At 35.5% G+C, this 15,585-nt stretch overlaps 1 protein-coding gene across 2 annotated transcripts in view; it reads right to left on the bottom strand.

Annotated features, from left to right (window-relative positions):
- LOC117912875 (G-box-binding factor 1) overlaps nt 1-13,386 on the bottom strand; it is a 33,285-nt gene extending 19,899 nt beyond the window's left edge. The window contains exons 1-11 of one of the 2 annotated variants that reach the window (XM_034827645.1): nt 13,079-13,386; nt 8,667-8,816; nt 8,536-8,583; nt 8,333-8,422; nt 8,109-8,198; nt 7,800-7,963; nt 7,585-7,642; nt 7,246-7,294; nt 6,938-7,167; nt 6,100-6,177; nt 4,021-5,592 (exon numbers count right to left, since the gene is read on the bottom strand). In XM_034827645.1, coding sequence (XP_034683536.1) covers nt 5,581-5,592; nt 6,100-6,177; nt 6,938-7,167; nt 7,246-7,294; nt 7,585-7,642; nt 7,800-7,963; nt 8,109-8,198; nt 8,333-8,422; nt 8,536-8,583; nt 8,667-8,726 — 879 coding nt within the window. In that variant the 5' untranslated portion in view covers nt 8,727-8,816; nt 13,079-13,386 and the 3' untranslated portion in view covers nt 4,021-5,580. Of the gene's footprint in view, nt 1-4,020; nt 5,593-6,099; nt 6,178-6,937; nt 7,168-7,245; nt 7,295-7,584; nt 7,643-7,799; nt 7,964-8,108; nt 8,199-8,332; nt 8,423-8,535; nt 8,584-8,666; nt 8,817-13,078 lie in introns of those variants that run through there. The other variant, XM_034827644.1, reaches the window with a different exon arrangement.
- Nucleotides 13,387-15,585: the final 2,199 nt, after the last annotated feature.

The following is a 15,585-nucleotide window of genomic DNA, read 5'->3' as shown; positions in this document are numbered from 1 at the left end:
TGGACATAGACTTATGGTATCCTAAGAGTAATAACTTTGAATTAATTGGTTTTTCGGATGCTAATTTTGTTAGTTGTAAGGTTGAAAGAAAAAACACTAGTGACACTTGTCATTTCTTAGGACACTCACTTGTTTCATGGCATAGTAAGAAGCAAAATTCGGTCGCTTTGTCAACAGCGGAAGTTGAATACATAGCAGTTGGTTTATGTTGTGCACAAATCCTTTGAATGAAACAAACACTTAGTGATTTTGATTTATCTTTTGAGTATGTTCCCATTAAATGTGATAATACCAATGCCTAAGTATATAAAAAAATCTCGTACAACACTTCACGACTAAGCATATAGAGATTAGACATCACTTTCTTAGAGATCATGTACAAAAAGGTGACATAACACTTGAATTTATAAGCACTAAAGATCAACTTGTTGATATCTTTACAAAACCTCTAAGTGAAGAACAATTTGTTGATATTAGAAGACAATTAGGGGTGATTTCTTTATGATCAAATGTTTGCTTAATGAATTCTTGATGAATATACCTTCTGATTGCATAAATTCCATGTCATATGCATCATATAGACATATACTTAGATAATGGTCAAATTTCAACCAAAAATAAAAAATTCCCTTGGCATTGGGCATAAAAATTGGGGATTTCAACTGAAAAGGGCAAGTCAAAAAATTGGGGATTTCAACTGAAAAGGGCAAGGAGAGGATCACAAAATGAAAAAGTGCGCAAAATTGAAAAGTCAAAATCATTCACCGCATTGACCAGGCAGTCAACCGGTCCTCGTTCGGTCGGCCGGTTTGTCGGGGTTTGGGAATATTAAGAGACTCCCGCGTTCTGTTTTCTGCACCTTTCTCCTCAGTTTCTTCAGGGTTTTTCTGGTTTTGGCTTCTAGAGACTGATTTCAGTGCGTTTTGGACCGATTGACCTGATTTTGGGAGAGTTTTGAAGACTTTGAAGGCTAGGGTTTCCGTTTTGGGTGGTCTTCTCTTCCTTAGGTGCGTCACAGTCAGCTTCAGCACCGTTGCCTCTCCATTTCAGTTTGTCAGGGTTTCAGGTGTGAGCCTTACCAGCTCTCTCTCTTCATCTTGCTCAATCCCCGTCTTCTATAGCCCCTAAGCGAGAGCCCGCGACCTCTAAGGCATAGGGCAAGTGCCCAGCTGAGCCGTCTCAGTCAGAGGCACGCCGAAAGGCGCAGTTTGACACCACCTTGTTCAGTTCCGTGGAGGACTACTAGCGATACAAACAACACTTTGCTTAGAGACGAGTAGTTCCCGGGAGAAATATTAATTTTCCCCAACTTCAGCACTTCGGATTCGAGGGTTAATTCACTAAGATGGGTTGGTTGTCCGCGGTTACTATTTCTGAGTCGATTTTCCCGACTTTGGTACGAGCTTTTTACTTAAGGGCGACTTACGGCATGGGTGGCCCGATCATTTCTACTGTTAGAGGAGTTGATATTCATCTGGACTAGGAGAGCATCTGTCGTATCTTTGATAATGTTCCGGTTGGACTCAGAGTATACGAGTCCAAGATGTGGCCCACTGTGCCGGGATTTGAGCCTAGAGAGGCCATTCAAAGGATTTGTGGACTTCCAGACCCCCACAGGATGGGCAAACCCTCAGCACAAAGCATGACGGTCATCAGTAGAGTACTACACCATATGTTGTGCTTTATTTTTTTACCACGGGGTGGACATCGAGATGAGGTCTCTTATTATGAGGCATTCCTTATAGACTCCATTATGACTGGGAGACGGATCCATCCATTTGAGGTATTTGATGATGATACACATGATCGCATGTTGTGAGAGCACGACTCATGTACTCCCCTATGGCCGCTTCCTTACCAGAGTATTCAAAAATGCCGGCGTCGACCTAAGTAAAGAGACGGATTTTGAGGCCCCCAGCACATATGCTAATTATGATGATCAATCCATGGGGAGGATGAAATTTGAGAAGGCCCAAGATGGTTCTTTGGTGAGAAAAGCAGAGAGAGCACTAGCACAGGCCTGGGAACAGGGACAGGCACATCTTGGAGTTGAGGAGGAGGCAGAGATTCGAGAGATGGAGGGTGGAGTAAACCCTCAGAGTGGCTATCAGTAGAGAGGGCCCGAGCTTGACATTCCTCCACTCTAGACAGAGGGTGTTCAGTTTGAGGCTACCTTCTTTGAGCCGATGATGATTGAGTCGACTTTTACAGAGGGTTCATCTACTCAACCATCATACACTGAGCCTTCCTGCTCTAGACCTGCATTCACTGAGCCTACTCATATTGAGATACCACATCCTCAGGCACCTCTTGCTCCTAACCATGCTCTATAGGTGGATTTATCTGTTCAAATCAACTCTCTTGGCACTCGCATGGAGGAGCTTGTTGTGGTTAGTGATACACGTTTCTACTCCATGGAGGATCGTATGGATCAATATCAGGCTAGTTTCACTTCATAATTTGAGTATCTCCAGCAGAGGATTGAGCGTATTGAGGATCGCTTGGAGTATTAACATGAGGAGATGATGGCTTATCTGCTTTCTGTGTTTCCACCTCCTCAGCTTTGATTCATTAGAGACCCCATTTTTTTCCTTTTTGATGTTACCAAAAGGGGAAGATATTTTAGGATCTAGAAGACTAGATATAAGAGACTCACACATGCATATCTTTTTGTTTGGATCGTACATATTAGACATTGATACAGTTGACTTATGATATATGATATGCCTATATATTTGATGACTTACATTGTTTCTTGTTACAATTTCTATCTAATATGTCTTGATCATCTTGTTTTTAAGTTCTTAAATTTTGATTGTTGATCCATGATTGGTTTGAGGGGGAGATTCTTCTTCTCCTAGATGATCAAGGTTTGTCATCATAAAAAATGGGGAGATTGTTAGCCCAATGGTTCTCCTAATCATGTTTTGATGATAACAAACCATGGTTAAGTTACTAATTGATTTGAATTATAAAGAATTTCAGGTGTTAGTTTGGAAATTCATCAAAGGACCTAATGGATGCAAGATCAAGACTTTTGAAAGACCTTTAATCATAGGAAACATATGTAAGATGAATGCATGGGTGCACTTAGGATTTACATATCATTTCATGCATCTTTGAAAAACTCGATTTATGCTTTAAAATTACATTTCCATCAAAATCCGAGATCTATCAAATGAACGTTAGGCAAAACGTTTTAAAATTGACATATTATTTTACCTGAAAACCTTACCTAGGTGTTAGAAGCAAAAAGACAAAAAAAAAAAAAAAGGTTTTCGGGCCAAAAATGGTGAACCGGTCGAGGCACTGGCCAAACTGGCTTAATCGGCTAAGGTACCGGTCAACTGGTTACTCCTTCTCTTACAAGGTCCGGTCGAGAGATGCAAAAAACACTCTCTTTTCCAGTAGCCTTTCTTTCCCGGTCGAGAGTAACGGTCACCTATCAAGCATTAAATGCTCTAATGGCTAGTGAACCAGTCGACCCCCCAACTCGATCAGTCGAGGCTACATTTTGGTTTTTTGGCTCCCGAGGTTAGAAACCTATAAATAGAGAGCTCCACTTCATTTATGAGTAAGAGAACACCTGTATTTATTTGTTACCTACTTGTTTTTACCATAAAAGCTCTCATTCTTTTCTTGGTGCATGAAATCTTCATTTGCATATTCTTTAGTGTACCCTTGTGATTCATCCTAACCCTTGAGTTGTATTTGAGTCATTATTAAGCTATGTTGAGAGATTCATATTTGTTAATTGAGTGTTAAAGCCTTCAAGAGAGTAGAGACTTGAAGAGATTGTGTAAGAGCCCATTGGAGCCGGAATCCAAGTGTAAAAATTGATTAGAAGCTTGGTTGAAGCTTCAAGTATAAATAGAACCCTCACTCGATTAGGAGTTTGAGGAGAGTAGATGTAGGCAAGGAAGTGTCAAACCACTATAAATCTAAGTTTGCTTTCTATATCCTCATCTCTTTATATTTGTGATTCTTGTGCTTAATTTTATTGTGTTTAAAAAGATTTTTTTTAAACTCCAATTCAACCCCCCCTCTTGGGTGTTTTTATCCTTCTAGATTAACCCTTTATTTTCTCAAATACAACTGCCCTAAAAGTACCTTAGCTATGATCTTGTACAAACTAGTAACCAAACTGATAGGTCTATAAAATCTGAGATTCTATTGGTTTGACTCTTTTTTGGCACTAGAGCAATGAAGGTTGCATTAGTGCTCTGATTAATTATCCCATTATTGTGAAACTCTAAGAACACCCTTAAAAGATTGTCCTTAATTGTCTCTTAACACTCCTGATATGACACAATGGTGAAGCCATCTGGGCCAAGGGCCTTTTTCTTATTTAAATGCAACACGACATTTTGAATCTCTTATTGTGAAAAAGGGCGATCCAGCCAATTAACATTCTTTGTTGAAATGGGAGACCAATCCAAGCCTTCTATCATCCATGAGCCACCTAAAGGTTTGGAGAATAACTTCCCAAAATGAAGTTTGATCTCCTCCGAAATGCTTTCAATGTAATCTAAAACTATCTCATCCTCTAACACCAAGGACTTGATGAACTTCTTATTCTGCTTACCATTGGCCACCTTATGAAAAAATTTAGAATTACAATCAAGGACCTGATGAACTTCCTATTATGCCTACCATTGGCCACCCTATGAAAAAATTTAAAATTACAATCCCCTTCTCTTTTATCCATTTAACCCTTGTTTTTTGCTTCCAGAACACCTTTTCCTTTAACAACACCTTTTCCTTTGACTTGACAAACTATAACTTTTTCATGAATTTGTGACCTTCCCATCATTCAAACCAACACTCATTCCACCAACAATCGAAATTTTCCTTGAAATTTGATAAAACAACCACATGTTATCAAATCTAAAAGGTATTGGCCCCTAATTAAAAGGATTGATGTCTAAAACAATTAGACAATGATTCGATGTCTCAATCTAGAGAGTGTTTCTTGGATGCTTTGAGGGAATCCCTGCTCCCACTCACTTGAAAACAAAAATCTATCCAACCTCTTGCAAACGGGGTTTTCTTACAAATTTGACCAAGTGAAAGAAGTATTCTTAAAAGGAGGATCAATTAACTCACTTTCCCTATAAAATCATCAAAATCCCTCATACTTAGGGTTAACTTGGAACCTCCTAACTTTTCTAAAATTCTTCTTATAACATTAAAATCCCCAGCAACACACCATTTCGGACAAGCTAAAACAGAAATATCTTGAAGCTCCGCCTAAAAGTCCTTTCTAAGGTGGAGAGTACTAGAAACTGAAGTGAGCCAAAAAAATCTTTCTTCCTTTGATTCCAACTTTATTGTTGCTAAGAAAGACCCTAGGACAACCTCTAAGCACTTAAACTTCAAACATCCCAAAGGATTGTCATACCTCCTGAAGCCCGGATAGTTGGGAGAACAACTCATTCTTTGTTCCTGGCCTTCCACACACTACTCATAAACCTCCTGTCGCATGACTCCCTCTTTATTTCTTGCAACAGAACAACATCCGGATTTTCATGGCCAAGAAAATCCTTTACTACCCTTCTCTTCTTTCTAGAACCAAGACCTCTAGTATTCCAACTGATGATATAAATAAGTGTAAAAAAATTAGTTAACCAAATATAAATAATTAAACAATTCAAAAAGTGATATAAATAAGTGTCAAAAAATTAATAATTCATCGTGAAGTTTTGAATTTCATCTTTTTTTTAAAAAAATAAATGAATATAAGTGGATTTGGAAGAACTTAGTTAACCAAATATATATTAATTAAAAAGAATTTGGATAACTTTAATTTCAAGTTATTTTCTAGTAGGACTTTTTTTAAATAATTGAATATTAATTGCATTTAAAGTTATTTGATTGCAAGACACTTTTTTAAATAATAGAATATTCATTGCTATACTTTTATCTTTTCAAACAACTAAAAATTAGCAATTAAGTTTTGAGTAAGTGATGTTTAGAGAAAATATATGGATTTTTAGACTTCAAGGTGTCCAATTACCTACCCCCCTCCCATCTTTATTCATTCAGAATTTAGTAAAGAAACAGCTAGCTCAAACAAAAGAACACAAAGTACATTAATACCTGCTTCCGTAATCTCGACCTCCTAGCTGACTCCCTGTTAGATTGTTTCCTCTTTTGTCTTTTGAGTTCACGTTCATCCTGTCAAAACCAAGAGGTCTAATTAAGTGAATAAGGATTTCATAATATGCTTATCATTTAATTGTTTAGAGCTGATAATAGTTGTAGAAATGTAGGGATGTCAACAAAGCACATTCAGGTGAATCACCACCATCCCAACCTTGCCTCTATTAACTAAATACATCCCCATAGCCATCCCAAATCCAAAGTAGGGTGGGGCTATGGCAAGGCAGGAAATTAGACTACCATACCTTTACACCCTACCTTGTTTTAAAATTTTCAATTATTTTAATATAAATAAATAAATTTCTTCATAAGTTTTTATATTTCATTTTTATTTAAATGTATTTTACATGCATTTAAAAAAAAGATTATTTTATTTTACTGTATCCTTGGCCATTTAAAAATATTCAATTATTTTAGAATAACTATAGTTCAAAAATAAATAAATTAAGTTTTCACAAAATTTTAGATCTTACTTTTTATGAAAAGATAACTAACAATTTTATTTTACATGTGTTCAAAAAAAGAAAAAATTTAATTTGATTCTTTTAATTCCATTTTGTATATAATGAGGGAAGGGTGGGGCAAGAAGTGGTATAACACCAAACCCAGCCTGCATTTTACAATCAAATCTCAAACCCGCCCTAAACCCTAGTACATGTCCTATCAGGAGAAAATAAAAAATAAAAAATAAGAAAAGACAAATAACAAAAAAAGAAAAGAAAAGAAAAGAGCTTAGAAAAATGATAATAATAAAAACAACAGCAAGATTTCGTACTTGAATCCACTGGTCAGGCATAACGCCTTCACGCCCAACCATTGCTGCTGGAGCAACAGAAGATGAGATGCCAGATGGATTTGGTCTCAGTTTCGTAGCTCCAGAGCCCCCAGGAGATGCACTCCATAAGTCCATCCCAATATTTAGATTAGTTGCAGGCATAGATATTACAGGCTTCCCAGGAACTGAAGCCTGAACACTTGTTCCAGAGATGTTATTCTGTGCATTGGCTGCCAAGCAAGTTATGTCATTACAAAATCATGGCAACAAAGCAAACATAGGCAGTTCGAAGATGTGGAGAAAAATACCATCAGCAAGCATCTGATTGAAACTTCCCTTCTTACTAGAAGCAAATTCCTAAAGAGAAGAAATTGAGTGTGTGTTAACTTTTTTTATTTTTAATGGGCCAAATGTTGTTTAAGTAAAATTAACTGTGTTAAATTAAAGGAAAAAGAAAACATTATCGTAACACTTTAGACTAGGCCATTTTGATAGAGAAAATTGACGCTCCAACACTGTTCAGAGGATCTGAGTTTGCCCTCAGCATGCATAAACTGGGCAACATGGGCCACCCAAATAAGTTGTAAAAGTTTCAGCCAGTTCTTTAGCCATTCAAATTAAATAAAAGTATAAAAAAAAACACGTACTTGTTGGTTAGTATTCTCATCACTTGCATCTGATGAACCCTCACTTCCACTTTCAGCACTGTTGACAACCAAATTTACAATCAGAAAGAGGGAAACAATGAAGAGATGACATGGAAGGTGAAAATCTTGAAGCACAATTAATGAGAGGGAATGAAAGCAATATGGAACATGTGAAAAATAACAAATAAAAATTTCACCAATATAGGCCAACATACCTTGGTGAGGCACCATCATTTCCTGAGCCTGAAGCTGCCTTTCCACTCTCGCCACCCTTAACAGTATTTCCTGATGTTCCTTTAGATTTCTTTGCTGAAGCCTTGTCTTTTCCCTCAGGGCCTTTCCCTTCCAACTCAGGGTTTAAATGTGCTGCACTTGGAGCCTACAAACAGATACAGCAAACCAGATGCGCAACTTAAAAGTTTTCCAGAGGTAAAAAGGTGCATTCAATTTTTTTACAGCAACAAAAGATGTACATAAAGCTGGAAATTTGGGATATTGAATAATGAAAAGGAGATTAAGATTACCGTGGCCAAATTAGGATGTGCATAAACACCTCCTGGAGGATATAAGGCTGAGTATGGAACTGGCGTTCCATATGGAGGAATTAAAGGATGCTGGAAATCATCAGTGGAGAAAAAAATAAGAGTTTTTCTCATTTAGGATAGTCAAAGGGTTGTTCTATTGTCAAATCACGCAAACCGATATACAATATTTTTCTATTTCAAAAAATCATAATTATCAACATCACCTGGCTTCCCCACAGATATGGATGGGGAGTTGGAGAAGCAACAGAGGGAGCAAAAAAGGGAGGTGGTGTAGCTCCAGGACCATAATAAGCCTAAAAAAGGAGCAGCTCTGCTGTGAGCTATAGACCCTTTAACTAGTTCTCTAACAGACAAATTCATTAATACACAATGACACAATTGGACCCTAAATATCTTTGTCACAAACCTGCATAGAGCTCGACCACTCAGGATATGAGGGCGTCGTTGGCATTTCCTGTGAACACCAAGGACAATGGTAAATACGTGCATAAGTGTGTGTGTGAGAGAGAGAGAGAGAGAGAAAGAGAGAGAAAGAACCTGAGCTGAAGAAGTTGGTTTGGAAGGCTTAGTAGGTGTGGTATCTTCCCCAGCCCCCATTCAGATCAGCAGGACATCAACTCCTTAAAAACCCCTTAATTACAACTGCCTATCACCAGATTCTTATATCTTTAGTAGTTTCTATTCAGCCTGAAAAAAAATCAAATCAAATAATATATATATTAAAATCTCATATTTTCATGTAAAAAATAAGTATCGGTAACATTCACAAGTGAACAGAAGCAACATTTTAGGATTAAATATAAACATAAAATTGCAAAACCAAGATCTCCTCCAGAGCCCACCCCCACAAATAATATGGCCGCCTAGTACTCAAACTACAATTAGAGAAAATAATGACATGCCATGGAGAGCAACTCAATTCCTCAAATAACTCTGGACAAAGACTTCTTTTTAATAGGCCCTCTGGACAAAAACTATTTAACTTTTTTTATAATTAATTAATTAATTATAAATAATAATAAATAAATAAAAAACTAGAGACCCAATAGATCCTTTCTATTAATTAAAAAAGATCAAGTAGGACAAGACACCCTTCCATAATGTACAAATTTAGATCAAGGCAAGGGAATCAAGGGAATAGATTCCTTGACACAGAACCATGTAGTTGAACAAACAAGAGAAATTACAAGAAGTGAAGCAACATTTGAGACAAACATTAGACAGACTCAAGGAGGCACATAATCTGAAACAAAACATACCAACTGTTTTACTCCTCTTTTAAGTAGCTCATTTGTCATCTGATTAGCTAAGTGAGGAACCCATCAAATACAACATGCCAACTCTATAAGGATATTGAATCCATGAACCTCTTTCCTTTTTAGCCACCCATGAGATAACAACAGTAGAATCTCCCTCTATGACAAAATTCAACAATCCCAAAGCTTTTGTTTGTATAAGGCCCTCCAAAAGCACTACAATCTCGACCTCAATAGTAAAACCATCACCTATAGGTTTAGAGTATGCTTTGATAATTGAACCTTGATGATCTCTAATCACACCACCAATCCCAAGTTAAAGTTGCTTTGGGGTGCCCAAAGCACGTCTATCGAAATTTAATTTAACTACTCCTTCAATGGGCATTGACCATATTTGTGAGGTCTTCCTGACCAACCTCCTTGACTTGCATACAAGCTGCCAATCTAGCAATATAAGGCTTAAGGGTGTGCCTCTAAGGGCCTTGCTAGTATGGACAAAAAGAAAGGAAGAAGAGTAAAATAAGTCCCAAATAGCATCCACTATCCTCCTAGTATCCTAAAAAATCCTCATATTCCTTTCCCACTAGATTGACTAAATCATACTAAGGTTTGTAATACCCCATAGAACTTTTACATGATTCCCAAAGCCTTTGAAGGAGATAGGCATCATCTCCACCATTGAACATGGTGGCACCCAATCCATTCCCACAAGGTTAAATAATCTAAACCATAAGTCCAAAGCTACCGGATAGTGAAGGAAAAGATGATCAATTGATTCCCCACTCTTCTTGCACATAATGCACCACTTTGGATCAAGAGTCTTGAGGGGCCCCCGCTTCTAGAGCATATCATTGGTATTAACCCTCTTACTAGCCACAAGTCATACAAAAGCCTTAACTTTAGAGGGAACTTTAGATTTCCAAATAGCTAAGTTGGATCAAAAGCAATAGAGAATGAATGTAAAAGGGCTCTAAAGAAAGAACTAATTGAGACCAATCCTAATGAGGTTAAAGACCAAACTCTCACATCAGGGTAGGAAGGTGATAGATACATATGGGCTACATAAGACATTGATCAAGCTAGTTCCTCAAATTCTTGATCCCTGAGATTTCGATGAAAGTTAAAATTTCAAGTCGGGTAGGTAATGACGGTACAAAAGCAATGAAAATAGAGAAGTCTCTCAATCTCTCCATGTTAAAATGATTTGGGTATTTACTACAAAATAGTAAATCACCACGCCAAGTATCTCCCTAAAAGCGAATTTTTTTACCATCACCCATAGAGAAACAAATGAAACTAGAAAAATCACGAAAGGTTTAGGCAATAGCCTTCTAGCAATGTGGCCACTTGACAACAATGCTGGTATCCCAACCATTAGAATGTGGCCCATAGATAGTCAAAATGACCTTATGCCATAACGCATTATTCTTCCTAGGAAACCTCCACGATCACTTTACTAAGAGGGCTCTATTTCTCAAAGAGATCTTGCCTACACCTAAACCCCCCTACTTAGGTTTACATGCCAAGTTCAACCCAACAAGGTGATCTCTCTTACCTTCCCCCACCCCTAACAAAAGAAAATCTCTTCGCAATTGCTCAATACCATTAGCGAACTAGAATGGAACTTTGAATACTCAAAGGAAATATGTACAAATAAGAGACAAGAAGGGAGTTCACAAGAGTTGTTTGACTGCTAGAAGATGGATATACTTTCTTCCACCCATTTGATCGTTTGGAAATCCAATCTATAAGGGAGTTCACAAAAGTTATTCTATCCCTAAAAGATAGATATACTTTCTTCTAACCATCTGATCGTTTGGAAATCCAATCTATAAGGGAGTTCACAAGAGTTATTCTATCCCCAAAAGATAGACATACTTCATTCCAACTATTTGATTGTTTGGAAATCCTATCTATGATTGGATCCCAAAAGGAAACTACTCTTAGATTCCCTAAAGAGGTTAAGGGCCATTAGAACAAACAAAATGTAATAAGAAAGCTAAAGCCTAAACTTGGTCATGGTTTATATTGATACCCAACAAAGTGCTCTTGTCCAAATTAATCTTGAACCCGAAGACCCACCTAAAAACCATCAAAAATTAATTTTAGGTTTTGCAAGTCAAGAGGTTTGGCTTGTGAAAAACTATTAAACTTTGTCATTGATTTTGCTGAAATATTTATCATTTGTAGTCAAATAATTTATACACGTAATACATTTGACATAACATATCTTTGAATTCCATATACTTTAGGCTATACTTGTTCCCAAAAAATTTTAGGGAAAATGCAAAGGAAATAAAGTAAAAAGAAAAAGTAAAAGGAAAGGAAATTCGAAGGAAAAAAAATTATATTTAAAGCTAATAAATTATTTTTATATACTACTTCAAACTCGTTGAATTTATTTTAACCTTTTTATATAAAGATTAAATAAGTAGAAAATGTATAAGTTTCTAACCAATTTTAATTATATTTGATTTTATTTTGTATTTCCCATAATAAAACCAAACATAAAAAAATCATTTTCCTTAGCTATGTTTGGTTCCAAAAACATTTGAAGGAAAATACAAGAAAAAGAAAATAAAGAGGACATACAAAAAAAAAAATGTAGGAAAATAAAAAATAAATTTAAAGTTAATAAATAATTTATGTATACTTTTTCAAACTCATTTCATTTATTTTTCGTTGTTTATATAAAAATTAAATAATTTAAAGTTATATAAATTTCTAGCTAATTTTAATTATATTAGATTTTTTTTCCTGTATTTTTCATTGTAAACGAAACATGAAAAAATCATTCTCCTTAAGATATTCTTCCTTTCCTTAGTACTTTCCAATTTTTTTTTTCTTTCTTTAAAACTTTCATGAACCAAACATAGCATTAATGTTTGTAGAATATTGACTAACATGATTCATCAAAGTAACGGTAATACCACCATATTTAGTATTATAAACTTCAAAACAACTTATGCATCTCTTAGAATATTCCCCAAATGAAAATTCAAAGAATATACATCCTACTAGTGGTTCAGCATAGTGTCACTGTTAATGCATAAATAGACAACACTTGATTTTTCTTTAAAAGAAAAACTCATTAAACAACTCTGAATGCAGGAAATGCACAGTGACGTCAAATTCAGCAGCCTAAAATCTCCAGTACGGATAGTTCAACACCATAATTTATTTTTTTTCAGTTGTATGAAACATTGCCTAAGTATCCCTCTAGCTCTGCTACATTAAATTAACAATCCCTGTCAGATGCGTAATAACGACTAACAAGAGCAAAATTCGGTCCATAAAAGACTGTATACGCAAGAACCATGGCAATAGGCAAATCATAAGCCAAAGCAACAAAGCCATTGGAAAACATTTAACTACACAGTGCACAAATCCATCATTATATAGGGACAAAATCTTCAAACGTGTCCAGAGGCATAGATTTCCTACGGATAGGCCCGAAAACGAAGGTGCACGACAAGAATTCGCAGTTCATTGAAAGTAGAGCTGGAGAACTATAAATGAAAATTCAGGAGCACACCATAATGAATTTTAATTTGAAGAAATAAACTCGGCCTCAATTGCCCCCAAGACTAAATAAAAAATTAAAAATTAAAAATTATATCAGTCCGAGTAACAAGAATTTCGAATCTCCAATTCAAACAACAATTTTGAATATAGAGAGATGGAGAGTAAAACCTGGTTGAAAGGCGACTGAAGAACCAGGTAGAAGAGGTGGTGGTGGTGGTAGGCGAAACCGAAAAAAGCCGCTAGGTGAGATTGATTTGTGAACAATAGCAGACAAGCTAGGGTTAGGGAATAGGGAAGAGGCAAATCTGAGCAGCTGAAAAGAGAGGGAGGGAGGGAGGGAGGGAGGGAGGGGCAGCAGCACTAGCACTAACAGCAGAGGTGGAGAGAGAAGGATTCCGATTCCCTCCGAGTGTTGGGATTTGGAAGAGGAGGTGATCTGGTGTGGGTGTAGGTGTGGCTGTCTCCTATAGGCGGAAGCTGGGACTCAGTCCTGCGGCCGTAGGGTTTGGCAGATGACACGTGACCTAATTGAGGTTTCCAGCTGTCATCCTCTCACTGGAACAATATGACTAGGCACATTTCCGAAAGAAAACGGATAACCTAAAATAAATACAAGTGGAATACTGTCTTTGCTCTGCTGTCCTCCCCCTCCCCATTGGACTTTGCTTCCCTCTTCTTTTGTTTTTTTTACTTTTTCCATTTCTTTTTCTTTTGGCTCTTTTAAAGACTCTTGGCCCACAGCACGCTGCTGGCCCACTACCATTGAATTGGCTTGGCTTGGAGCTTCACCTAATCCCTCTATTCCTCTAAACCCTTTACGCACTTTTTCGTTGTCAATAACCATTTAATCTATAAATTTTTTTAAAAATTATTATAAAAACCATTATATTTATCCAAAATAATTAAAGTTTAGTAGTTTTTTTTTTTTTTTTACTACAACTACATACACATTACATTTTCAACAAATTTTGCCACACTACATACATGACCGCCTTTTTAATGACTTTTGCTTATAAAATATTATTTCACGGTAAATCCTCAAAAGCAAATGATAAGATTTTAAGATGTTGGAGTAAACCAAAATATATCAATTAATACATCTTAAACCTTTCAAGAAAATATTAAGAAGATGGAATAAATGTTGAAGTTTTAGATTTAACCAGTTTTGGATTCAACCAAAAGACAATAAAATAAGATATTACAATAATTTAATTGAAAATACATTAATAAAATTTTGTGGTTGGTTTTCAGTTTCCGGAATCAATACATTTAAAGGTGTTGAAACATAATAAAAAAACTTCATTCTTTCTTTCTTTTTCCAATTTATTTTGTCTTTTCCTCTTTCCAATTATCTCATTTTGTATATCATTATTTTATAAATATTTACATTAATAATAGTATTTTAAATATCATGAACTATTAAATAATTAGTATACATATTATACCATTTCTTAAAATTACAAAAATGGCTTGGGAAGAATATGGGATGCATTTTAATTAATGTTTGATTTAAATCTTGAGAATCACTCGATTAGAATAAGAAAGTGTACATTTTCTTATCAAACAGGAATTAAAATATAAATAAATTTCTGACACAATATAAATAATTTGACAATAGATACTATTTCAAGAAGGGGATGTAATAATATAATTTGCAACAAAAGGTAAATGACTATTTTTTTTCATTCTTTGGAATTTTATCTTAACCCAAATTTATTTTGCTGACTCATTCTAGTTATCTTAATTCAAACGTCCAATTTCATTAAAATAAAAATTAAAAATAAAATAAAATAAATGATTCTGGTTAAGTGGGGTTCCAAGTTGAATGTTCTTTAAAATGTAGTTGGGAGTTGGTTGCCAACTAAGCTGAAGTCAAACCATCAAAATTATTGCTCAATAAAAACATGTTACACAGTTAATAAAAGAGAATACATTAGTTTTTTTTTATCAAATTAAATTCATAAATAATAAATAAGTTCATATTGTTAGTCATTCATGTCTTCTCCATTTAACACCAAAACACACATACAGAATATATTAATCTATCAGTCTTTAGATAGGAACCAACCTGAATCCATTTTGACGCTTTTGATGAAGAGGTATCGATCTTCTAAGGCTGATGGAGGGCACCACCTTTCTCTGATTCTCTCAGGCAATGGGAGCGGGAGAGAGAGCGGTTCTATTCTTTCAAAAGGATGTGATAATCCAAAAGACACAAGCCGAAACCCTTTTATACCTTCCTGTCTTAGGGACCATACCCATTAGTTATTGGGCCTCACGGGCCTTAGGCCCATCATCTAAAGCCCATGATTGCATTGGGCTCTACACATAAGGTGTCCCATACCCTTAAAACGAACATTAAATCAAATGTCTATAATTCGAATAGCTTAATCATGAATCATTGATTAAGAATGCGTGAGTCCATATCTTAACGCATATTATAGAAAAATAAGTTAAATAAATCGACTTAGGTAGTGTTTGTTTTTTTACTTCATTCTAAATAGAATTTTAATATTTAATAGTGTTAAAATATTTAATTTTTTGTTTATATTTTATTTTTATTAAACATTAAAAAATACTACCTTTTCCATTTAAAAAAAAATTATAATAAAATATAAAAAAAGTAGAAAAATAAACCACCTAAATCTGAAATCAAATCACTTTCAACAAAAAGC

The sequence above is a fragment of the Vitis riparia genome, chromosome 4 (assembly GCF_004353265.1).
Source record: "Vitis riparia cultivar Riparia Gloire de Montpellier isolate 1030 chromosome 4, EGFV_Vit.rip_1.0, whole genome shotgun sequence".
Taxonomy (NCBI): Eukaryota; Viridiplantae; Streptophyta; class Magnoliopsida; order Vitales; family Vitaceae; genus Vitis; species Vitis riparia.
This window is presented reverse-complemented; position numbering and strand designations above follow the sequence as displayed.